At 36.9% G+C, this 27,687-nt stretch overlaps 2 protein-coding genes across 2 annotated transcripts in view; one reads left to right on the top strand and one right to left on the bottom strand.

The window, feature by feature from the left end:
• RGL1 (ral guanine nucleotide dissociation stimulator like 1) overlaps positions 1-27,687 on the bottom strand; it is a 347,473-nt gene that overhangs the window by 317,497 nt on the left and 2,289 nt on the right. The gene's annotated exons all lie outside the window — the stretch shown is intronic.
• APOBEC4 (apolipoprotein B mRNA editing enzyme catalytic polypeptide like 4) lies at positions 262-27,501 on the top strand. The gene is made up of 2 exons (XM_007480952.2): positions 262-347; positions 19,623-27,501. Exon 2 carries the CDS (start codon positions 19,823-19,825, stop codon positions 20,933-20,935), a length of 1,113 nt encoding a protein of 370 aa, XP_007481014.1. The 5' UTR covers positions 262-347; positions 19,623-19,822; the 3' UTR covers positions 20,936-27,501.

The raw sequence follows: 27,687 nt of genomic DNA, 5'->3' as shown, positions 1-27,687 counted from the left end.
CATATACAATCTTCTGTGTCTGTGGTCAACCATCTTTCAATTGAGTTGAATAGAATATGTTCCCTCCAGGGCAAAGATTGATCACTGAATTTTATCTGAATTCAGTTTTCATATAGAGTTGTTTTCATTACATTATCAGTCATATTTGTAAAAAGAGCCCTACTTTATTTCAGTTTTTTACTTTATATTCATTCATACATTTTGCCATGTTTCTTAATTCCTCAAATTCATCATCTCTTATGACATAGCAACATTCTAATATACTCATACATGGAACACTATTTTGTTTATGTTTTGTTTCCTGTTTTTTAGCTGTCACAAAAAAATACTGCTATGAATATTTTAGGGTAAGTATGGGACATTTCTTTCTCTTTTTGCCTTCCTTGGGGAATATGCTCAGTAGCAGAATTGATATGTCAAAGGATAGTGTAATTCATTTTAGAAACTTTCCACAAAACAGTTAATATGTTTCAATGTAAAGCATGTTTCTATAGTACCAAGAACACTGACCAAGGGAATCAAGAAAATCGGGTTCAAGTGCCAGCTCTGGCACATCCATATATCATGTTTTAATTCTGGCACAGACTACTTCTATGACCATTGGACAAGTTATTTAACCACTGAGGGTCTCTATTTTATCATCTTTAAAATGAGGGGATTGGCCTAGAAGACTGTCTTTAAGATTCCTTCTAGTCACTCAGTTACCCAGAACACTCCATTTCTTGACTTTCTGATAACCAAAATTTACCCCAAAACTGTATTACTTTGTTTTTAGTGATATTTTTCATATGAGCAGGCATCAGTGTGGTTTTTTTTTCACTCTCCCTCAACAGTTAGTCATTACTACAGATTTCTAAAAAATCCTTTCCCTTCAGCACTGATCTTCCAAGAGAAATAGATACATTTGAAACTACCAGTAAAAAACTATGTATAGTTCAAGTGTTTCAGAAGCAAGAAGAATAAATTGAAGGAGTCTGTCCTCAGAATAGAATCTGGAGATCTATCTTAACCAAATGAAAACTGAGTTTCTCCACAACAGAAAGCTGCTGACTAAAATACATGGGGGGTGGGGGGGGGGGAGGCATTTGCCAAATGTTTCCTGATCTATAATTAACTTTGGCAATTTCTTTTTAGACCATTCTAGATGATCAGAACACATTAGTGGAAACTGACTCATAAATGGAGTGTGAACTAGCTTTTCACTGGGTTTGATGGGACTTTGTAAAAGTCACATACGTTGTAAGCCTTCAAAGGTAGTTATACTCATATGTAGCCTTTTAGCTCAACTGCTCTTTTTTTGTAAAAAAGGTAAAAAATAAAAATAAAAGGAGTAGAATCTGACCTCAGACACTTCTTAGATGTATGACTTTGGTCAAGCCACTTAACTCCAATTGCCTAGCCCTTACCACACTTCTATCTTAGAATTAATGTTTAGTATTGATACTTAGATAGAAGGTATGGGTTTTAAAAAAGAGAGAAAATAAAATTAAAGCAAGAACAATTGGGTTTTTTCTTGCATGTGTGATATATGGTTTTTTCATAATATAAGGAATAGGAAATTGTGTTGTATGAAAACACTGGAACAACCTATATCAGATTGTTTCCCATCTGGAGAGGTAGAAGGAAAAGGAGAGACAGAGAGAATTATTTGGATTGCAAAAAATCAGAAAACAATTGTTTAAAAAACTTTTTCCACATGTAATTGAAAAATAATTTAATTAAAAAATGTTTAGAGTTACAAGCATCATCTTCCCATGTAGAAATATAGAATTTAACTGTATGTTTTCTCTTTCCTATTTATATTCTTAATATCTTCTTGTGTCTTATGTTTGAAGATCAAATTTTCTTTTCAGCTCTGGTCTTTTCACAAGGAATGCTTGAAAGTTTTCTATTTCATTAATTATCTATTCTTTTCCTTAAACAATTATATTCAATTTCAATGGATAGATGATTCTTTTTTTTTTTAAACCCTTACCTTCCATCTTGGAGTCAATACTGTGTATTGGCTCCAAGGCAGAAGAGTGGTAAGGGCTATGCAATGAGGGTCAAGTGACTTGCCCAGGGTCACACAGCTGAGAAGTGTCTGAGGTCAGATTTGAACCTAGGACCTCCCATATCTAGACCTGACTCTCAATCCACTGAGCCACCCAGCTGCCCCCATGGATAGATGATTCTTGATTGTAATCCTAGATTATTTTTGCCTTCCAGAATATTATATTCTAAGACCTCCACTCCTTTAATACAGTAGCTGCTAAATCCTGTGTAATCCTGATTCTGGCTCCATGATATTTGAATTGTTTCTTTCTGGCTGATTGTAGTATTTTCTCATTGGCCTGGTGCTCTGGAATTTGACTATAATTTTCCTGGGAGTTTTCATTTTGGGATCTTTTTCAGGAGACAATTGATGAATTCTTTCACTTTCTATTCTAACCTCTGATTTTAGGATATCAAGGCAAAAATTGACAATTGTAATGAAACAAATAAATACTTGCAAAAGCATAAATTGTCAGATCAAAAGACGAGGAAATATAATACTTAATAACCCTATATTAAAAAGGAAATTGAACAAGATATAAACTCCTAAGGAAAAAAAACAGTACCAGATGAATTTATGAGTAAATTCTGAAGAGAACAATATGAATGACAAAGAACTCTACTTCCAACTTAGATTTTTTAAAGTAAAGAGAAGATGGAAACAGAGGGAAGAAAGACTGGAATTATCTTGTAAAAACATTGTGTTGTTAAAAAATAGTGCTAAAAATCAGGATAAGCTGAGGCTAGAAGGTAAAGTTATGGATAATAAGTTTTCAGTGGGTCTTATTTTCTTTTTGGGGGTTTTACTTATGTCAGCAGAAACAGAAGACTTGAAGAAGGGATAAGATAATTTATTGAGGTAGATGGGATAATAACTGATAATAGAAGGCAGATCTGCTTAATTCTAATTTTGTTACATGGCCAAGAGGAATTACTTCTTGCTTAGTCATTATCAGTGATTTCTGAAAAGTCATGCAAAACAGGATGACCGAAGGAGAAATATTGGCTTAATTTTCAAAAAAGGGAAGAGAATAAAATCCAAAAACTATAGACAAATATACAGATTGAATGTAATTCCCAGGAATATTCTAGAATAAATCATGTTTCTAGAAAATATTTAGAATAAAAGCAGTTGAAAGTTGGAATCAAGATAGTGAAATAGAAAGAAGTACAGTTACCTTACACACACACACACACACACACTTTGTTTAAACAAATCTAGAAAATGTATCAGATCAAATCCTGTTGGGGAAATTCAACAATAGGTCAGATTAAGATATTATTCTAATCCAGGGCAGAAAAGAAAGTATGAAGATTAAATTTAACTCTCCCCTGTAAAGATAAAATTATAACCCCTGCCTATTTTTAGATTTAATCACCAAAAGTGTAAACACTCTACTTAAAGTTGAATGGGAAGATCTGCCCATTTTTAGATTTAATCACCAAAGGTGTAAAGACTCCATTCACACTTGAGTGGGGGAGGTCTGTGACCCACATGTGCAATAATGGGTGACAAATCAGAATCGACTGACTGCCTCCTGGGCAGTCCTAAATCAGGACTTCAACTGTGATTGGTAGACAAAGAATTAGGGGAAGGCATAGGAAGTAACATAAGAGAAAGTATCTTTAAAAGGGAGCAACAACTTCCTGAGTGCAGTTCTACTGACAGTTCTTCATTCTTTGGAGTGGAGGCTGGTGGAGAATCTGCTGACTGGATCTGAGACCTTGTTCCTGGTGAGGCTTTTCTTAAATCTCTTCCTTTCTACTGACATGTGGTGAGTGAAAAGCTGACTCTTAACTGCTGGATTTTCTGAAAAAAACTAGCCTCAAGAGAAACTTACCTATTGAGAGAGACTTCCCCAGGTCCTTGGCTTTGCCAAGGCCTAATGACTAACTCTCCCTGCCTGGGTTGAGCCAGGGGCAGGGAGTAAATTATTTAGTGCTTAAGCTAGATATCTTACGCTAACCTCTCTGATTTTCTTACTTCACTCTTTCTAATTTTTGTAAATAAATTGTAAATAAATCTCTTTGGAATTAATATAAATTCCTGGTGATCCTATTTTTAAATATAACCCCATCTAACCTTTTTAATAATTAACATCTTTTCCCCCTTACAGAAGATAGAGAAGTCTGTGGCTACTCGTAAGGGTATCTGTCCAGAAAGGATGGCACCAAACACTCTAGTATACTAAGAGGCTGTGTAGCAGAGCAAAAGGAGGGCCAGCTCTATACCAGGGCACTTCATTCAGGGCACAGAAACAGTTGACAACTGGTAGTTTTGTCACCCACTGATTAAAGAAAAAACCTATGTCCAAGAGTAGCATTAAAAGAGTAAGGAGCAGTCAGTCATAGTGCCTGGCCTGTGTACACAAGTAAGAAAGTCAGAAGCAAGAAATGGTGTATGTGTGGCTTGGACTCCAGAAGCAAAGCAGATTCCCATTTCCAACTTCTAGACCAGTCTGAAGTCTCCTGAAGAAAAAGTAGGGTAGGAATACAAGGGAAAAAAGAATATTACAGTTTTGTCAATATAAACCAACAAAACTTTAGAGCTGGCTTACAGGAGCTGAATTCAGTAGCAATCTACTGTTGCTCTGATCCAAACCTAGGTCAAAAACTTACAGAACTCAGACCAAGAGATGGTGATCAGATTTTGCCCTGGATCAGACAGGAACAGTGGAAGCTTGTAGTCCCTTAGACTGTACTGATCCTGAGTTCAAACAATATCACAAAACTTAATACCTAAAGAAAGCAGCCCACACCTTTCCTCCAGAAGTTCAAAGAGCCTGGCCTTAACATAAATCTGAAGTAAAAAAGTAGACTGAAAGAATGAACAAACAAAAAAAAGAATCTCACAATAAAAAGTTTTTTGGTTAAAGGGAAACTCTTAATAAAATTTAGAAGAAAAAATGACTCCAAAACAGCTATATGCAAATCCTCAAAGAAAATCATAGCTTTGGCATAAATTAAAATAGAATTCCTAGAAAAGATGAAGCTAGTGTATTTTTAAGAGTTAAAAAATATTTTAACTAAATTAAATGAGTGGTCTAGAGGAAAAAGTGTGGGGTACAATAAAAAAATACTGAAAACAAAGTTGAAAGTCTGAAAAAAGCAAAGAAAAATGCTAAGTACCTCATAGCAAAAATAACTGGTCTGGAAAAAGCTTAGCATAGTGTCTGGCACATAGCAGGCACTTTTTAAATGCTTACTATATGATACTGTAAAACAAATCAAGGAAGAGAAAAAAAAATTTAAGATTTATTAGACTATCTAAATGCCATGACCAGAAAAAAAGCCCACATATTGTATTTTGATTCAAATTTTAAAAGAAAAACTCCCAAATCTCTTAGAACCAGAAGGCAAGTGGGAATAGAAAGAATCCATTGGCCACCTGCTGAAAAAGACCCCTAAATGAAACCTCTTGGGTATTTTAAAGCTCAAATCCACAACTTCCAGTTTAAACTAAAAATAATGCAAGCAGTCAGAAATTAAGAATTCAAGTAGCAAGGAGCTATAGTCAGGATCACACAAAATTTGGCAGCCACCACTATAAAGGAGTACAGAGGTTAGAATACAGTATTCCAAAAAGCAAAGAATATAGGCTTTCTGCCATGAATAATTTACCCAGAAAAATCAAATATAATCTGAGAAGAAAAACAAAACACAGATCTTTAATGAAATGTAGGACTTCTATGCATTTCTTATGAGAAGACCAGAGCTGCCTAGAAACTTTGAAGTTCAAACACAAGAGTTAAGAGAAACATAAAAAGATAAGTACAAATAAAAAATGATAAAGGACAAAACAAGGATAAACTGCTTACATTATACTATGGGAAAATGATATATGTGTCGCTTTTGAACTACAGATCATCAGGGGTCAAAAGGAGTCTAATTAGATAGAAGGTCTAGGAGTGGCTCTGTTATGTTTTAATGTTCTTTTTTTTTAAAGAATGAAAAGGGAGAACAGTAAAACACTGGGTAAACAAACAAGGAGGAAGGTTAGAGAAAATTATTTCACATAATGGAGCTAATAAATAAAAGTCTATGCAAACAAGGAGGAAAGAATGGGGAAAACTGCAGACATTTTTACCTCACTATCATCTGGACCAGTCAAAAAAAGACAAATACACACATACATATATACCTGTATACATAAACAGTTGGGTGCATAAATTCATCTCCCTCAAAAGGGAAATGGGAGGAAAATGGCAGAAGGAGAAATTGGAGGAAAGTTAGATTAAGGAAGTGATTAATTCTAAACAAAAAACACATGTAATGATGTACAAAAATATAAGTCTTTCTGAGATGGCAAAATTATAATCTGAGGAGTGTTTTAAAGAGTTTTATTTAATTTCACTCTGTCCATCAATTGTGGTAAGAGTTGAACAAGTTCTTGTGCCAATTTGCTCTGATAAGAGTGCATTTGTGCTGTAAGAAATTATAAAGTAGATACATTCAAAGAAACCTGAGATGGCTATATGAATTGATAGAGTAAAGTGAACCAGGAAAAATAATTTGTACATTGACAGCAATATTGTAGAGAGTAACAACTTTGAAAGAATTAAAGACTCTGATTAAGACAATGCCTAACCACAATTCCAAAGAATTCAGGATGAAGCATGTTATGTACCTCCTGATAGGAAGGTGAAAGACTAGGAATGTAGAATAAGACATACACATGTAGATATACTTATATATTTAAATATGTTTATATGTATTCTTTTAGACATGGTCAATGAATTGGTTTTATTTGACTATACATGTTTGTAACAGGTGTTTTATTTTTCCCTTTCAGTTGGGAGAGGGACATGGAATGGGTTGGATAGAAGAAAGGGCAGATTTTTACTAATTAAAAAACATATAATTTATTATTTAAAAAGAAATAGAGAACAAATTTAAACAAGAAAAGAAAGCATTTATTGCAAAGAGCAAGGATAGATAGATAAATTGAGCATTTATTAAGTGCTTACTATGTGTCAGGCATTATGTTCAGACTTCAGAACATAAATACAAGCAGTAAGATAGTACCTACTCTCAAGTTTACATTAAAAAAACAACAACAACCTTACCTTCTATCTTAGAATCAATATTGTTCTAAGAAGAGTGGCAAGGGCTAGGCAATGGGGGTTAAGTGATTTGCCCAGGGTCACACAGCTAGGAAGTGTTTTAGGACACAATTGAACACAGGACCTCCTTTCTCTGGGCCTGGCTTTCAATCTACTGAGCCACCCAGCTGCCTCATAAGGTTTACATTTTAATAGGAAAAGATAACATAAAAAACAGGGATAAAAGCAGTAGAATAAGAGAAAAAGTCTAGGGAGTCAGGAGTAGAACCAGGAGAGAAGGAAACATGAATGGCCTTGGCACTTCCTTAAATATCAGTTCTGGGTAGGAATTCATCAAGGGAAAAAGAGACCATAAGAGATAAAATGGCTATTGGGAAGGAGGTGAAAAAGTCCTGAATCAGCAATGGAGACAAGAACAGGTTATTCCAAAGTGGCCTAATTTTGTTTTCTGACAAGATTACTAAAATGGGAGATCAAAAAAATATTGTAGTCATAGTTTATATCAATTCTAACAAAGCAATAAATAGTAACATTTTCTCATATTATTGTTGCAGAAAAGTTGTAACTGGAGTTATGTGAATGACTAAAGTCAAAGGAGAATTGTTAATGTTTCGATGTCAGCCTGACAGGAGCTCTCAAATGGAGTGTCCAAGAGAACTTATCTGGCTTTGTGTTGATGAACATTTTAATTAATACTTCCTTGGATAAAAACATGTAGGGCATTCTCATCTATTCTTCAGATGATGTAAAAGAAGGAGGAATAACTAATTCATGGAATGAAAGTAAGGATCCAAAAGATCTTAACAGGCTAGAGCATTGGGTTAAATGTAATAAGATAAAATAGAATAGGGACAAGATGGGGAAGGCAGCATTAGCAGCAGTTTGTCTGAAAATATCTGGGGATTTTTGTGAGCTGTAAGTTCAGGACAAGTTAACAATGTGATGTATCAGACAAAAAGCTTAATGTGATCCTGAGCTGTATCAAAAAAGGAATCTGGCAATTAGAAAATGATGGCCCCACTATACTCTTCCCTTATCAGAATCTTATCTGAATACAATATCCTTTAAAAAATGATCATCTGGAGAGAACACATAAAATCCTTCTTCTATCTGATAGCCCTTCATGTACTTATAAATCTAGATCTTGTTCTTCCTGAGGCTTCTGTCTCCAGGCTAAACATTGTTCATTTCCTTCAACTCATAGGACATGGATTATCCTTCACTATCATTATTCCCCTCCACTGGAAACTCTAGATGATCATTTTTCTTAGAACATTGTATCAGAACTGAACACACACACACATAGACACACCTACCTCAGAGGAAAATAAGCATATGCAGGAACCACATGTGAAGTGGTATACACACACAAAAAAAGTATCCTGGACAGACATAAGAAAGAGCATACATAGAGAATATTGTGGCCTGAGCAATATGTAGAAGAGCATGCACATAAGGACAGGATATACCTATGAAAGGTTAACTTACCATAGGTGTCAAAGTGGATATAGAGGAAGACTTGGAGTCATAAGGACCTGAGTTCAAATCCTGCCTCTGACACTTACTAGCTCTGTGACCCTAGGCAAGTTAGTTAACTCTGTCTCTGTTTCTGTAAAGTAGGGATAAAAAGAGCACCTATCTCACAGAGTGATTTTGAATAGCAAATGAGTTAATACATGTAAAGCATTATGCAAACCTTAAAGTGCTATATAAATGCTATTATCCTAGTGATGTCACCACACTGTCCCTGCTTTTACAGGATACTCCACTGAAATTGTCAGCTAAAGGTAATACCACACTTTTAGCTTTAAGTTCACAAGCTTTTCCAACTCCTTTAGAAAACGAAGAAATCTTTGCCAGGAACCAGCAACAAAACTCCCTTTCAGTTTTTCCTATCTTATTCCCTCAGAATTTTGGTTTGGAAAACTCTCTTCTCCCCAGGAAAGTAGCAAACACAAACCCCAATATCTTTCGAACTAAAGAACTGAATGCTCCAGGTTAATTAATCTAATTTCTTGGTCACAGTACTTATGATCTCCATGGACTACCTCATTGTAACTCATGGTAAGAATTCTATATACCTCACAGTTTTAATCTCTTGAGGCTAAAATATTAATCGGGAAATGATTTTTTTTGTCTAATAGCTCCAAACACTTCTGAGGTTCAAGATTTCTATAGTCGAAATCTGTCCAGTCTTCCATGTGGATGAATGGATTGAGGAAAGAGAATAGATAATGCCAAACCCAGGGGACAAGATTATTGTTTCTTCACTAGCTAAGTGATTTCTGCCTCTTTCACATTAAATCACCTCTGGTCATTTCCTATTACCTCCAGGATAAAGATTTAAAATTTGGTTTAGAATATTCATAGCCATACTCTCTGTGGTGGCAAAAAATTGGAAAATGAGGGATCCTTCCTAGCCTGGGGGAAGGCTAAACAAATTGTGGTATATGAGGTGATGGAATACTATTTGTGCTATACAGAATGATAAACTTCTTGATTTCCATATGAGCTGGAGAGACCACCATGAACTGATACAGAGCGAAATGAATAGAACCAGGAGAACACTACACAGAGACTGAAACACTGTAGGACGATCATATGTAATCAACTTTGCTACTCATTACAATGCAATGAAACAGAACAATCCTGAGGGGCTTAAGAGAAAATGCTATCCACATCAAGAGAAAGAGCAGTGGGAACACAAACACAGAAGGAAAACATTTTATTTTTTTTACTTGTTTATATGGGTATTGGATATGGGGTTTTGGTTTTGAAAAGATTATTATAAAAATTATAAACATGGAAGTAGGTATTGAGTGATAATACATGTATAACCCAGTAGAATTGCTTACTGACTCTGGAAAGGGGGAGGGGGAAAAGAGAGGGAAAGAATATGAATCATGTAACCATGGGAAAATATTTAAAGAAAATTTTAAAAGAAAAAAGGAAATCTGGTTTAGATTTTAAAGCCCTTCACAACCTGATCCTCCAACATTTCCATATCTTACTTACTTTCACATATTCTGAGATCCAGTGACAATGACCTCTTTGCTGGGGGGTGAGGGGTCCTCAAACAAGCCACTTCCTCTTCCTACAAGATATTCATTAAGTTCCCCCAATGCCTGAAACTCTCTTTATCCCTATATCTGTCTCCTGGCTTCTCTGGCTCCCTTCAAGTCTCAGCTAAAGTCATACCTTCTGCAAGAAGCCCTTTCATGTCCTCCTTAATCTTCATGCCTTCCCTCTAGGATTGTTTCCAATATATCCTTTATATAACATGTTTGTACAAAATTGATAGTATAATGTCATCTCTTCTCCCTTTGTTAAACTATGAGCTCCTTCAGAGATTAATTTTTCCCTTTTTTTTTTTTGGTGGGGGGAGGTGTTCTTTGTTCTCCTGTGCTTAGCAAAGGCTTGCCACATAGCAGATACTTAATAAATGTTTGTTCTAGGTCTGGAGTCGGGAGGATTTGGGTTCAAACATGGCCTCAGACACTTTCTAGCCGTGTGATCCAGCAAGTCACTTAATCCAGACTGCCCAGACCTTGGCTGCTCTTAGAATTGATATTATGACAGGAAGTAAGGGTTATAAAAATAAATGCTTGTTAATTTTACTTTACCTTATATGCAGATTTAGTTAGCAAAGACCTAAAAGGGGGGTTGGGGTATTCCCTTGTGTAAATTATTTAACTACTTTATTCATGCCTTCATCATAAACTAAGGAGATGCAGAAATTGATTAGAATTAGAATTAGATTAGAATTAGATTAGAATTCAGTAAACATGACTTGAGATCTTATCAAAGTCACTATGAGTCTACAAAAAGATTCTTGTCAGTATCACTTTCCTACCTGGCCAATGTTACAGAAATAACTTCATGACAATCTTTTTATTTATCCACCTGTAACTATATAGCATTTGGCAAGTCATATGGTATGTTGCCTCAACTCTTCCTCAGTTTGGGATTTTAAATTTACTCTGGAGACGTAAAGCTTATTGTTTCTGACCTGGTATGACTGCAAAAATAAGCAAGTGAGAAGTTTGGGATGTTATTTAAATGTTGACTTCAATTCCTTGATAGGGATGGTTTTAATTACTTGAGATACTTGCCTTTGATGTTATGCTGCCACCCTGTGGTCATTCTATTCATGAGAATGCGCAAAAAAATATTAAAGGGCCATCTGTTGTCTTTTCTTGATCTATGATCAGTTCTATTGTATTGTTTTTCTAGATTTCCCATTTGTTTTTTTCCTTTTCCTTTAATCCTGAACTTCCTCAGTGTCATAAGACTTGTAGGTCTCAGTCTTTGCTCTAGGGCCTTCCCCAGTGACCTAAACTAGCCCTTGATCCATATATCTCCATCTTCTCTACAGGAAAGTCAGAGGGTAAATGGATAAGAGAAGGGAATGGCACTGACAGAAGGGACTGAGAATTGATGGAAGTAATGATTAGAAGCAAAACACTTTTTAAGAATGGACAGGGTAGGGGGCACCTGGGTAGCTCAGTGGATTGAGAGCTAGCCCTAGAGACGGGAGGTCCTAGGTTCAAATCTGGCCTCAGACACTTCCCAGCTGTGTGACCCTGGGCAAGTCACTTGACCCCCATTGCCTAGCCCTTACCACTCTTCTGCCTTGGAGCCAATACACAGTATTGACTCCAAGATGGAAGGTAAGGGTTTAAAAAAAAAAAAAAGAATGGACAGGATAAAAAGATCGAGTAGGATAAAAGGCAGGGAAGAAAATGGGATGGAGGAAAATACAGTAATCATGATTGTGGAATGACAGTATTTATGGTAAGTTTCTCTGATAAAGGCTTCATTTCTCAAATACATAGAGAACTGAGTCAAATGTATAAGAATGCAAATCATTCCTCAACTGATAAATGGTCAAAGAATATGAACAGGCTGTTTTCAGACAAAGTAATCAAAGTCAAAATCTATAGGCATGTGAAAAAAATATTCTAAATCACTACTGATTAGGGGAATACAAAGTAAAACAACTCTGAGGTACCACCTCATACCTCCAGATTGGCTAATATGTCAGAAAAGTAAAATAATAAATGATGGAGGGAATGTGAGAAAATTGGGATATTAATACACCGTTGGTGAAATTGTAAACTAATTCAACCATTCTGTAAAGCAATTTGGAACTGTGCCCAAAGAGCTATAAAATTGTGAATACCCTTTGATCCAGCAATAAAAGAAATTTTTTAAAAGGGAAAAGAATCTGTACAAAATAGTTATAGCAGCTCTTTTTGTGATGGAAAAGATGGTAAAGAACCTTTATCATAGTACTTACTGTCTCAGGAAGGTGTGAGGAAAGAGAGGAATGGAGAGAATTTGAAACTCAAATTTTTTTAAAACTAATGTTAAAATTGTCTTTACATGTAATTGAGGAATAAAATATTAAATAAATTTTTAAATGAAGAGGTGGCCCTCCTCTTTACCAAGGCAAATCCTTCTATATGAACTCTTGATCCCATCTCCTCCTATTCTCCATCAAAATAAATCTACTCTCATTCCCACTCTCTCTCTAATCTTCAATCCCTCCTTATCTACTTACTAGTTTCCTCCCTATTGCCTTGAATATCTATATCTCCCTCAATGCTAAAAACAAAACAAAGCATCTCATTCTTGACATTCTTATTACCTATTGTAATTTCTTCTCCTTGACTAACTGCTTTGAGAAAACTAAAGGTGTCCATTTCCTATCTCTTTATTCAATTCAAAATGCTATGCATCCTGGTTTCCAAACTCTTCATTAAACTGAAATTGTTCTCTCCAAAGTTACCAGTCATTATTTGCTATATCTAATGGCATCTTCTCAATCTTTCTGAAATCTTTCTGAAGTCCCTGACAAAGTCAACTACTCTCTTGTCCTAAATTCTCTTTTCACTTTTAATTGTCTTAACATTGCTCATTAGTGAATTTCTTTCTATCTATATAACCACTCTTTGGTCTACTTTGCTGATTTTTCAGTCATATCATGACCACTAACTATGGCTGTTCCTCAAAAGCTCCATCCTGAGTCCTCTTCTCTTTTACTTCTATCTTGATTGGTGATCTCATCATTTATCATGAGTTCAACTATTATCTCACTGAAGATGATGCCCAGGATGTGCTGTAGGTGTCTCAAACTCAACATATCCAAAACATAACTCATGATCTTTTATCCCAAAACTCTTTCCAACTTCCCTATTACTGTCAAGGGTAACAATATCTTCTCAATCACCAAGACTCACAACTTAGGTGTCATCCTCAAATTCTCACTCACTTTCATCCCCCCCCAAAAAAATTTTTTTATCAAATCTTATAGTTTCAACTAAAGAGGTATTCTGGAGTGGCATCCTCCACTTTCTTAGGGAGCTCCAAAAAAGATAGAAAAACAATAAGAACAATTAGAAAAGAAAAAGCTGGAAAAATCAACAGCTTAGAACAAAAACTTACTGAAGAAAACTTCCCTTAAAAAGGAAATGTAATACCTCAAACAGGAAAATAACTCCCTAAACAACGAAGTACAAAGATTCAAAGAAGAAAACAACTTCCTAAAAATTAGAATTGGACAAATGGAAGCTAATGACTTCATGAGACAGCAGGAAATAATAAAATAATTTCAAAAGAAGGAAAAAACTTTTAAATTTCTTACTGGAAAAATACTGACCTGGAAAATAGATGTAGAAGAGATAATATAAGTATCATTGGATTTCCTGGAAACCATAAGAAAAAAAAAGAACCTGGATACCATATTGAAAGAAATTTTCAGGGAAGACTGCCCTGATATTCTTGAACAAAAGGGGAAAATAGAAATTGAATCCATCAAATACCTCCTGAAAGAAATCTTATAGTTTGTACTTATAGTTTGTACTCATAGCATCTTTAGTTTAAGTCCCCCTCTTTCCTCTGACACTACCACACCCTTTATATGAACATTTAGAATAATCTTGTAATTGACTCTCTGCTTTAAGTCTCTCTCCACTCCAATCTATCATCCACTCAGCTACCATAGTGATTTTTTTTTCTGAAGCCTATCTTTCTATTTAATAAACTTCAGTAGCTCCCAGTTACCTCCAGGATTAAATACAAATTTCTGTTGATGGCTTTTAAAGGTCTTCAAAGCCTGTTCCATTCCCATATGTCCACCATTCTTCTTCTTTACTTTCTTCTTCATACTCTATCATCTGGCTTCACTGATCTACTTGGTATTCCTCAAATAGGACATTCCTTCTCCTCACTCCCTATATTTATGCTAATTTCCTCAGATTCTTTCAACACTCAGCTCAAATCACACCTTTAGGAGCCCTTTCCTGGCTATCTTTTCTCTCCTTTAGGATGATCTTTTATTTGCACTGTATGTATGTACACTGTTTCTTACTTTCAGTTTCTCCTATTATACTGTAAGCAACTTGAGAGCAAGAATCATGTTTTAATATTTCTTTGTATCCCCAGTACTTAGCACAATGCTTGTCACATAGTAAATGCTCAATAACTATTTAGTGACCAGCTAACTGACTACATAAACATGGGAGTTGATTTCTAGCTGATTCCTCAGGTGTCTTCTAATTCTAAAATTTTGTGAGCATATAGGGGTATTATATACCACAAATACAAAGTAATAATCTAAACAATGACAACAGAAATTGGAGTTAAGTGAAATCAGGCACAGAATGTTCAGCCAAAAGTAAGATTTAGTATAAAATAAAAAGTATTTTATTTCCTGTTACTCATAGAGAAAATTGTCTTATATGTTACACATAGCAAGTCACAGATCATCTTGCTGATATTCTACAATGTATGACAAAGACTAATTATTAATGAAGTTTGGAAGGACTAAAGCAAAATCTTAAACATATAGCTCACTTTAGGAGAATTCAATGATGGCTAACATTTATATAGAACCTATAGCACACATGCCAAAAAGGGCCCACAGAGCCCTCTGTGGGCATGCCTGCTGTCACCCACCAGAGTTCATTACTAGAAAGCCAGAAGGATTCCAGGCAGAGCTGCTCCCCTTCACCCCCACCTCCATGCACCAGAGAACATTCCTTACTTTACCTGCCCTTCTGCCCAGTAGTCCAAGGAGAACACTTCCTCCCTCTCATCTGGGATAAGGGGGAGTTCACATGCTGAGTGAGGATGAGGTGCAGATGGTGGCCTGTTGAGTTTGTGATGAAAAGTCATTCCCATGGTGGGGCTGGAGAGGAGTTAGGTTGGAGGGGGGCATAGCTCACAATGTGGCACAGAGCTAGAGGGGAGCAGAGTTGGAGGGGAGGAGAGCACTAGAACCACTCTTTACACATGCCTCTCATCACCTGCTCCTCTGCCCAGGAGCCCATTGGAGGCACTTCCTCCCTTCCCTGTCTGGGGTAAGGAGGGGCAGGGCATGGCATGCAGTCTCTGGGACAGCTGGGCACAGCAGTTGGCCTGGGGGTGGAGTGGGGGAGGAGCCTGGCACTCCATCTCTAAAAGGTTCGCCGTCACTGGTCACTGATATAGCACTTGCTATGTGCCAGGCACTATGCTCAATACTTTATAACTACTAATTCATTTGTACCTCACAATAACTCTAGGAAGTAAGTACTATTATTGTCATTTTACAGATGAAGAAACTGGTTCAGATAAAGGTTAAATGATTTGTCCAGGGTCACACAACTAGTGTCTGTGGTTAAAATTTAACTTGGGTCTTCCTGACTCCAGCCCTAGGTACTGTTTCAACTAGTGACCTTTGCTAATTCATTTTCCCATATGAAATCTCATTTTTCAAAAGAAAATGAACCTTATGAAGTTAGAGCATACAAATATCAAAAGATTACTGAAAAAATATAGTTTGGCAAGCTTTCAGATTTTCCAGGATTTTTGACACTAAAACAATAATAAATCCATGTTTGGAAGTTTTTGTCTTCTGCTTCTTTGCTATCTTCTGATCTTCTTTGGTCCTTTTTAATCAGGAGATATACTTATACATGAAGGCCTCATAGGTGATGGCTGCTGGGGGTTACTCAAAAGAAAGGCCACAAATTTTTAAAGGAAACAAACATAAAAAAAGGTAAACCTATACTCATCTGTTTCGTTTCTGAAATCAATTCTTCAGTTAATAATACCTATAGGACAATCTTTAATATATAATAAAGTCATAATGTTCCACACTCACCCACCCCCAACTCAAGCTGCTGAAATCTTACTTAGTCTTCAAGGCTTAGTTTAAATATCACCTCCTCCATAAGCACAGATCCTTCTATCAATTCAATCCAAGAAATGACTAAACCTTATTAAGATGATGCAAGATTTTAGAGGTGCTACCTTTTGAGATGTTAATGCCATAAAATGTTTCTCAAATAACTCTTTAAAAATGAAGTACTTCATCCCTCCCAACAGATACCCTAAGGCAGTGATGGTGAATCTTTTACAGATGGGGGGGGGGGAGGGCAGACCAAGTATCATGCCTGTCCTACCCAGAGACCTTGTGCTATGCCTCTCCCCCCACCAAGTGCCAGACATTACCCACCTCCCCTGTTACCCCATACAGGGGAGGGAGAAAGCTTTCCCTTTGGGCTGCTGGGTGGACTGGTAAGGGATGTGAAAAAATGTCATCAGATCTGGTGGAGAGGGGAAGGGAACAGCTCCACCAGAGTCCCTCTGCCTTTCTAGTAATGAAATGGGGGGAGAAGGGAGAAGGAGAGGGGGGTATATGCCCACAGAGAGCATTCTGCATGCCATCTTTGGCATCCATGCCACAGATTTGCCATCACTATCCTAAGGCAACAACAGACCAAGAATTCTCTCCACCACCCAGGACTGGCTGTCTTATCTGGTTGTTTGATGTTGCCAGGCAAAGGTAAGGCTTAGACAGCTTATATAATAGTTCCTGGCCTTAATAAGGAACTTAGGTTCTGCTTGGGGGAGGAGGGAATATAATATATCCATAAATAAATATAAAAGAAAGTAATTTGAGGAAGAAAAGGATACTAACAGCTGAAGTATCAGGGAAGACTTTCACAGAAGAGGTGGCACCTGTGGAAGAAAAGGTAAGATTGAAGAAAACATTCATTTAAGGATGGGGGAATACCTTGAGTAAGTAGTGGAGAATGGAAGACAGAATACCTAGTTTAGGGAAGTGAGTGGTTAAAAATAGCTGATAAACTTGGGTTCCAGGCAACAGAATTATAGATTTCATCTAAAACTGTCTTGAGATTTTTTCCTAGGGACTCTTGTGGAGAGGATCCCAGAGCAGAAATGATATTTTCTTTCCTTGGGCTTCATACGACACTTTGTACTTAGCCCCCAATTATTGAAGACAGGATTCATGTCTTACTCATTTTGGTATCTGACCCAATACTTTACACAGTTCTCCAAAGAGAGGAGAATGGAATTGAGTTCAGAATATTAGATAGTCATGTTAAATTGGTATTCTCTTTCAGGGATCTTTGGGTTCATTCCATTAACACCTTCAAAGAATCAAATATTTTGCCAAATATCCAAACATATTAAATTGGTGTGTGTGTGTGTGTGTGTGTGTGTAGTTTCCAACTGCACTAAGACTTTTGGAACACCCTGTAAACATACATATAGACATATACATATACAAACATACATACATATACATGTAAATATTTAAACCCTTATCTCTACATCTTTGGAATCAATACTGTGTCTTGCACAGCAGAAGAGTGGTGAGGGCTAGGCAATGGGAGTTAAATGGTTTGCTCAGGGTCACACAGATAGGAAGTATCTGAGATCACATTTGAATCCAGGACCTCTAGACCTGGCTCTCAATCTAATCAGCTGCCCAGCTGCCCCCAAATATACAATTATGCATTAAATAGATGATTTGAAATTCAAATAGACTGGGTAGGAAAAGGACTATATGTATCCTAGCATTGGTTAGTTTGCAAACATTACTGCAGCAATGACTAATCCAACAGAAAAAGATCCATTTATAACTTGCAAGATCAAATTTCCAACTAACTTGAGATATAAAATGTCAAGAGAGTATTCAGTTGACAAGGAGATACATTTTTACAGTACTAATATTCTCAGAAGCTATCCCCCAAGTTACTGGAGAAATAAAGATAAAATTTGAAGTGGCCCCTTACCTGGAATGTGATCCAAGCCTAGAAATAGAATGCTCATAATTATAGTTATTATATTTGTCCTTAGCAGCTAGAAGATTGTGTACTGATTGTGGAGAACAAATTCTGTTCTCTAATTATTTCAAGTAAAGCAACAATTTTACTGAACCTACTGTAGCTTATTAAGGTGAATAAAAGAACATTTATTTAAAACCATTAAAGGCCGGCCTAACCCTTCCTCTGAGTGTTCTGAATGTGCTATTCAATGGTAAATCAGAACCAGCCAAACCAAGGGATATTGTAAGGCTCCTAAATATGCTTCAAGAAACCAAAGACTCCAGAAATCTCCCTGCTGAAAGCCCAGGGATTCTATGGAAAACACAGGATGATTTTTCGGGCAACAAAGAAACAGATAAACAACTTATTTCTTGGATGTCAATTGTCAACATGGAATCTAGGAATCCCAAACTTGTGGTCTAGTGAGGTCTGATAAACCCCAAATTTCAGGACTAGCTTATAGGTTGGCAATCCAAAGCTTGAACTTGTTCCCTTTTCCCATGGGAATCTACCCTTAAGGGAATCCCAGGCTAGCAGTTTCAGAATGAGTGGGAGACCCTAAGGGAAATGACAATCCTGGTAGGGTGAGATAAGCATATGCTAAGGGCCCTCTTTGTTTTAGGTAGTTTCCCCTACTGTATTAGAACCTTTCCTAAGAAGATCCACACATGGGCAGGAACCATCCTTTAGTATACATTGTAAGCAGCCCCTTCTCTTACACCCTAGCCTCTAAGCTATGATTCCGTTCCCAAGTTTGATTGTATCCTGTCAGTGTAGTTTGAACACTCCCATTTTCCTTGTAGCTATAGTGATGTCAATCATCTTTCCCTGCCCCTGGACTCCCCAAATGGTATATAGGTTCCCCAAATTCTTTTGTTCCCTGGAGTCCATCTTGAGCAGTGGCCCTCCCATGGGTCAGTGACCAGGGCAGCCAGAGTTCAATCCTCGGATTCTGTGCAGCAGCAATGTTGTCGAGGTCTACTAGCGCTGAATCCCTTTTGTCCTTGATTAAAGAGTGATTTCTGACTATTTAATAGTTCTGTGTTTTTCCCAGTTAACACAATCAATAAGCATTAAGTGCCTACTATGTTCAAGGTACTAAGCTAGGTGCCAGGAATATACAAAGACAAAAAGTTAATAGTCCTTCCACTCAAAGAGCTTTATTAAGCACTTGCCACATACAAGGCATTAATTACTATGCTCACCACTAAGGATACAAATCTACAAAACTGAATAGGAAATTAGAAACTATAGAATTTAGGTAGAACTGGGTTTTTACAAACTTAAAACCCATGCTTATTTCTAGGAACTTTCATAGACAAAAGGGACTGAAAAGGGTCATTTGGGAAGTCATAGGGATCCATATCTATGAAGCTAAATCTTTCCTTTTTTTCCCTTCTAGAGATTTGAATATACAAAAGCAAATGGACAGCTTTCTAATACATGGACATAGTAATTCTCCTTCAGAACCAGAGATGCTTCTGTTACAATATTACCTCTTCTGATAAGTATGTAGTTTATTAGCTAGAGTTTTTCGTAAACAGTTTGCATATAGAATCTCTCCTTGTCAATGGTGATTGCTAGCAAAACACAAACCTAGTAATGGAGCCCTTATACCAGGAATACCTAACAAATCATGGAACTGTAGTAAAACCTTATTATTGGTTGGCCTTGACTCTAGACTGTTCTAAGTGCCCTTATCACATCCGGACAGGGGAAGAAGCAAGAGTTACTCATACTGAATTTTATCAGCTCTTTGGATTCCCTTGTGGGCCTAGTCCTCAAACAAAACATCTCACATTTTATGAATTAAAAACATCTTCTGGCAACCTGGTGCAAAAGGGTCAGGCTTCAAGTTGCACAGAGTATGATACACACCCAGAATCTATGTTATTTGAGATGGGTAGTTATCTTGAGTCACTCATACATAACAATGACAACAGTGGACAGATCCGTCTTTATTCTAACTACTGTCCTTGTAATGAAGCCAACCATTGCTGCATCAGCAAAATGTACAACTTTCTGATGAGATATCCAGACGTCAGCCTCAATGTATATTTCTCTCAGCTTTATCATACAGAGACTGACTTCCCTGTTTCAGCATGGAACCGTGAAGCTTTACGGAGTCTGGCTAGTTTATGGCCTCGGGTCACTCTGAACCCAATAAGTGGTGGAATCTGGCATTATCTTCTCTATCATTTTGTGAGTGATGTCTCGGGGGCAATTCTTTACCAACCCCTTTGGCCTGCAAGAGCACTGGCTGACAGACACAATGCTTATGAAATCAGAGCAATCACAGGAGTGAAACCATACTTCATTGATGTACTTCCCCAGACAACAGTGAACCCAAACACAAAAGCTCAGCTGGATTTACAGAAATTCTCTTTAAGCAATGTGTTCCCTCAGGAGTCTTCTCAAGTGATGAACAACCAACTACCACTCATGATGATGACTCCAGAACAGAGGATGCCTATAATTTTTATGTTAGTGCCTTTTGGAGAGCAACAACCACTCAGTGTAGGTCAAAACCCATCCAAGCCAAAAAACATTGTAAGGCACTTAAACATGCCTCAGATGTTATTAAAGGAAACCAAAGACCCCAGAAGACCCCCTGCTGGAAGACTAGTGGAGACTGTGGAAATCATAGAACAATTTTCAGACACTAAAGAAGTAAGAAAGAAAAAAGAAAAAGTAAAAAGTAAACACACATTTTAAAAAAGATAATGCTAACAGACATTAGAAGGCTTATGAGACTGTTGGTATATGTTTGATAGCTTTCATCCCTGGACCAGATGGATCTGGACTACCTAGAAAGCAATCACACTAAAAAGAAACCCATTACATTTTTCATCATATCAACAACAAGCAGCCACAGAATTTTTTTTAACAATGCTTGATATTTTTCTACTAAACTTGACCCCTTCCAATGGTAGCATCAAAGTGGAACTATAAATCACTCCCCAATAGCTTCAAAGTAATATTGTTTTTCTAGTCAGCCCACATCATCATTGAGCATTTAAAAAAAAAGAAAAAAAATTTAAGTGAGCTAAAGTGAGTCCAAAAATTAGTTTCAGTACAAAGATTTATTTTGAAATTGGAAACCTGCCTGAAGTAACTGACATTAAGTGCTGTTTGCAGTAGCAAACCAGTGATTTTCCATTCATCGTTTATTGTCAGCAGATAGACTTTAAGCAGCCTACTTTCTTTAAAGTGATTCAAAATAATTATGAACAAAGAGAAGCCATTCGACTAAATGATTTAATGCATCCATGGAAATAGATTGCTAAGTTCAATCACCCACTCATGATGGATGACTCTTACCTACCCAGGTTTCTCTTCATGAAATTAAGTTACTGGTTAGATATCTAGGTGAATGGGGCATTCAGCCCTGTGGAATGAAGTAACTGTTAGCTAAAATACAAAATCTACATTTCTTTATTTGACTTTCAAAGTTTCTCTCCACTCCCTTGTTTCATGGCAGTATGTTTTAATTTCCCCCAATTGGCTCATAAGTTTCTAAAGGATATAGACTATGTGGTACCTTAAAACAAAACAAAACAAAACAAAACAAAACAATTCCCTTTGAACCTAACACAGTGCAATGCTTATGTTTGGTGGTAGCTGAATCTTACTAACCTCATTATTTATTACTCTTGGCATAAAGCTTATGCCAGCCATTGTCTTCCCATGTCTGACTTCTGACTTGGGCCTACCATTTCCCTAAATAGAAGGATCTTGATACCTATCTCCTTCTTCTCCATCAATCTACATCCTTTACTTCTTCCAAAATATGTCTTAAAACATTCCACTTCTTGATTAACCTGTTCATATCTGTATTTAGACCCTTTTTTATGCCATATTGATTTATTACTCACTTGTATGTTGTCTTCTAAATGACAGTAAGTCTTTTCAAGTATGTATATTCCCAACTAGAAGTAGAGGGTAAGGATCCATTTAAAAAAAATCTTCCTGTAGTTCTCAGAACATAATGTATATTCAGTGAATGTCAATGACTGGTTCAAGGACTGACCAGGGCTGGAAGGTTTTATTCTCTAGTAGCATAACAATGGTGATGCATAACTCATGCACATAAAAAGAGGGAAGGTGTATATGGATATTGTTATATTGTCTCAATTAAGCACCCCTATCAATCATGAATGTCCAAACATACACAGTGATTTAAAAAATCACTAAGGGGCAACTAGGTGGCTCAGGGAATTAAGAGCCAGACCTGGAGTCAGAAGGTCCTGGGTTCAAACCTGACCTCAGACACTTCCTGGCTATGTGACCCTGGGCAAATCACTTAACTCCCATTGCCTAGCCCTTACTATTCTTCTGCCTTAGAACCAATACACAATATTAATTCCAAGATGGAAGGTAAGGGTTTAAAAAAAATCAACAAGTAATTTGGTTAGCCCTATGACTCCAGTCGATTTGCCCAGGTCACAATCCTGGAAAGTCTCTGGGCTGCTGAAGACAGTTTCAGAACTGTAAAAATGGAAACTTGAATCCAGGACTTCAATCCCCAGAAGTCCTTGCTCCACTTCCCCAGAATGCTTTGTAATATCACTGAATTCTCACCTGGGCCAAGATCGAGATGGGGTATTTAACCTGATTGGAAAGGGTTTTGGCTCTTTTCTTTCCTGTTTCCGCTTGCAAGCAGACACGTCTCATGATGTGAGTGAAATTGAATTGGGCCTCTTGGCCCACCTGGCACATGCCTTTCTTACTGGCTGCATCTACACTGAAGGACCGAAAGGCATGGAATATGATATTCTGGAAAGCAAGGGAACTAGATCTATAACCAAAAATTAACTACCCAGAAAAACTGACTATATTCTTACAGGGAAAAGTATGGTCATTTAATAAAATAGAAGAATTCCACGCATTCATAAAGACCAGAGCTGAACAGAAAATTTGATCCCAAACACAGAACTCAAGAGAATCATCAAAAGGTAATTAAGAAAGGGGGAAAAAACAAAAACAAAACAGAACAAAAACTTTTTTTAAGAGACCTAATAAGTTAAAATGATATGTATCCCTGTAAGAAAAGAGGTCATTGGTAACTCTTAAAAATTGTTATTATCACCTGGGTAGCTGGAAGAATTATACTTAGCGGGAACAGCAACAAACTGTATAGGATGAAATGCCAAGACATAAATATATATATAGATATATGTATACATAAATTTATATATGTATGTATGTGTATGACATGGGCACTGTACCCCAGAAACCCAGGCCAACTATTACCTGGAAAACTCCGTTGCCCTTGCATCCTTGTGAATCTTAACCTAGAAACACCCAATGACCCCACCCAGGGTCCTGAGATGTTTACCCTCTTTTGTCCTCTAGATTTAAGGTGGACAAAGAAATGAATCTTTAGGCCTCCAGGCAGACCCCAGTCAGATGACCACCTCACCCCACCAAATGCCTAAGGGACTAACACTCTCCAAGTCCACACCAGGACATAGCATCTAAAGAGTATATAAACCCCAGAACTGATGCTGTCTGGGGGACAGCCTCTCCATCTGTGCTGTCCCCATGGAGGAACAGCCTTTCCTTTCATGCTGTCCTCCCAGGGAACTAATTCCCATCTTGCTGTTCTACCTTGCTATCCTCCTGGCCACTCTCAACATTACTTTCTAAATTAATAAATCTCTTTTTGTTTTTAAGCTAAGTTTGGAATCATTGCATGCTTGCAAAAGGTATCCTTCCCGAACCCAAAAGGGTATCCTTCCATGCCCATAACGTGTATATATATATAACTAGAGTTTTAAGAAGAGGTTAATAATAAGAGAAATGGGAAAAGAAACAAAATGGGGTAAATTTATATGTCACAAAGAAGCATATAGCGGCAGGGGGAGAGAACATCAATACACTGGAAGTGTAAAGAAGTTGGAGATAGGAAATATTCAATTCTTATCTGCATTGAAATTGACTCAAGGCAGAACAATCAAATACATTGGGCCAGAATTGAATTGTGCCCTATAGGGAAGTAGAAGGGTAACAAACAGACTGGAGGGAAGCAATACAAAGGAGGGCCTCCAGTAGGGGGATATTTTTAAAAGACTGTAAAGAAAATAAGAGAGGAATAAGAGGGGAAGGGGGTAGAAAGGAAAGTAAAATAAGGGTGGGAATTAGGGGAATTGATTAAAAACAAATTGAATTGGTCTCTCAGAGTGGAGATTAAGTGATGGAGGTGAGCAATGAGTAGTGATAGAAGACACTGATGTTCTGAAATATGTATTTCTATATTCTCACTAGTCAGCATTAGTCAAGCACCTTCTACTCAATTCTGGACCTCGATTTCTAATAACGTTTTAATATCTCCATTATATGTATTCCTGCTATAATAATATACATTTGATTTATCTAAGAATCATTTCTTAATCTCTCAATTTTATTACTATGCATTTATATTTTACCACAATTTTGATATACTGGTATATAGTAAAAATTAGTTACGATTTTAAAATTGATAAGTTTAAATATGTTTTTAAAAAGTACACTTAAATCAGGTATAATACTTTGGCAAAATTATTTCCCACCACCATTTCCTCAATGTTTTCTCATTTATAAATTAAGAAATAATATACATTTTTAAAACAATAAATTATTTTTCAAATGTAATTGGCACTATTTTTCTTGAAAACAATTAAAGAGGGGGCAGTGGGGTAGCTTAGTAGATTGAGAGCCAGGCCTAGAGATGGGAGGTCCTAGGTTCAAATCTGGCCTCAGACACTTCCCAGCTGTGTGACCCTGGGCAAGTCACTTGACCCCCATTGCCTAGCCCTTACCACTCTTCTGCCTTGGAACCAATACACAGTATTGACTCCAAGATGGAAGGTAAGGGTTAAAAAAAAAAGAAAAGAAGAACAAAAAACAATCATTGTTAGTGGGTAAGTGAGAAGTTTCTATTTAGTTTTATTAAAGTTATCAAGTTAAAATGAGATGGAAATTTTGAATAATTAAATTAAGATATTTCATGTGCTATCCAAATAGCAAGTACTCTGAGGTGTGAAGTTCTAATTCAAACAATTACAGCCATATAAGAAAAGTGGCACAGCGGAGAGAGTACTGGAAAGGCCTAAGGTTTAATCTAACCTCACACACTTACTAGCTGTGTGACCCTGCACAAGTCATTTAACCCTGTTTGCCTCAGTTCCCTCATGTGTAAAATGAGCTGAAGAAGGAAATGACAAACCAAATCTACTATCTTTGCCAAGAAATGGGGTCACAATTGATCCAACCATTCTGGATGACAATTTGGAACTATGCCCACAGGGCTTTAAAAGACTGCCTGCCCTTTGATCCAGTCATAATGTAGCATTCCAAGCATATTCACATCTAAGAAATATAATTGATGTATGGATATTGTGTCTTCAGATACAAGGTTTGAACTCTGATATTTGTGGGGGGACTCTTGACCTACCCATGCTGCCTTTGTTCAAGGCAAACTCATTAACATTTTGTGCAGAGTCAAATTCCTTTGTAAAAGCAAGGTTGAAGTCAACAGGCTCCAATCTGAATTATCTATGCTTTGTAATGTGGTCATTGATCCTGGCAATCCTCATTAAATCCTGGGGTGAAGGCATGATTCCTCCTCTTGTTCCTGCAACCTTGAAGTTCTCACTAATGTCTTTCTCTTTCCTAAAGTCTCTCTTGGCCACATACATGCTTTCTATCTCGGAATTCTTACTTCCACACGTCTGCAAACTTCTCACATTTTCCTTTAATTATCCTTCCAAGGAAAATGTCATAGGGATTCACGCCTGCCCTATCAAAAATATTGACTTGTCTGTGTACCTTCATTCTTCACCCATTTTCTCAGACTCCTTGCTCCTTCTCGAGCCCCAACCTACAAAGGAAAATTCTTTTCATAACAGCGGCTGGCCAGCAGGTTATACATAACACTGCTGGATTAATACCCCAAAGAGAGAATAAGGGGAAAAGCCTTATACAAAAATATTTATAGCTGCACTGTTTGTGGTGGTAAAAAATTGGAAAAAGAGGGGATGCTCTTCCATTGGGGAATGGCTGAACAAATTGTGGTATCTGTTGTGCTAAAGGGAATAATAAAGTGGAGGAATTCCATGGGACCTGGAACAACCTACAAGAACTGATGCAGAGCGAAAGGAGCAGAACCAGGAGAACATTATACACAGAGATTGATATATTGAGGCACAATCAAATGTAACGGACATCTCAACTAGCAGCAATGCAATGATCCAGGATAATTCTGAGGGACTTATGAGAAAGAACACTATCCACATCCAGAGAAAGAACTGTGGGAGTAGAAACACAGAAGAAAAACAATCATGTGGTTTGATGGGGATATGATTGGGGATATAGACTCTAAAATGATCATCCTAGTGCAAATATGAATACTATGGAAATAGGTCTTGATCAATGACACATGTAAAACCCAGTGGAATTGCTTCTTGGCTATGGGAAGGGTTGGGAGGAGGGGAGGGAAAGAACATGACTCATGTAACCATGGAAATTTTTCTTAATCAATTAAATAAAATTTTTAAAAATGTCACAAAGACTGAACAACAAAAAGAAACGGAGAAGCAACATGGCAGAGTAGATATAAGACTGGTCTGGAATCAGGAAAATCTTGTTTTAAGTACTGTTTTTGACACATGCAAAATCGTATGACCATAACACCAGCACTTAACCTCTCAGTTCTGGAGGCAATTTCACTAAGATAATGAGAAAGGAAAAGTTGCTGATCTGCATTGGTAAAGGGAATTTCATACCAGGAATTCCCCACATCAATGTTCAGATAAAAAAAAAAAGCATTTGTTACCCTAAATTTAAAGCTTCTAGAAAACTAAAGAGTTTCTAGTAGAGAATTTGCTGATAAACAAAGTGATTATATCTTCTTCAAGCTACTTTGAGACCACAACTATGGGAGTTTATAGTAGGGTATTTACTAATAAATAAGCAGTGATTGTGTCTAATAAATGAGTTGGAGTTCTACAACTGGTATTAATACTTACACTTCCAAGCTGTGATTTTACTCCTGTGGATATAAGCAACCTCTACCAAGAGAGACAATAAAATCTTTTGTATTTTGAACTTAGTAGATAGTCTTTTAGAGTTTGCAACTGGCCAAAATACTCATCATTCCAGAGCCAACTAGTCCCTCCAAACTTATCTAGGATTAATCTCAGCTGACAAACATGTAAATCATAATCATGCTCATATGCAATTTTCCAGCCTTAATGGCCTTGAAAAAGCTTTAATTCCATTGGCATTCTCTTTAAAAACATGGGGTGAGGAGAAGCCAGGTAGAATGAGAACCAGGCCTAGAGACAGGAAGTCCTGGGTTCTAATTTAGCGTCACTGGACCCAATAAGACGGAAAATAAAACTTTTAAAAAAATTTTAAATAAAAATAAAAACACAGAATCTTCTCAATATATATAATGAAGGCAACAGATTAGGAATTTAGGCCTT

The sequence above is a fragment of the Monodelphis domestica genome, chromosome 2 (genome assembly GCF_027887165.1).
Source record: "Monodelphis domestica isolate mMonDom1 chromosome 2, mMonDom1.pri, whole genome shotgun sequence".
Classification (NCBI taxonomy): domain Eukaryota; kingdom Metazoa; phylum Chordata; class Mammalia; order Didelphimorphia; family Didelphidae; genus Monodelphis; species Monodelphis domestica.
Note: the sequence above shows the minus strand (reverse complement) of the source record. Positions and strands in the feature narration are given on the sequence as shown.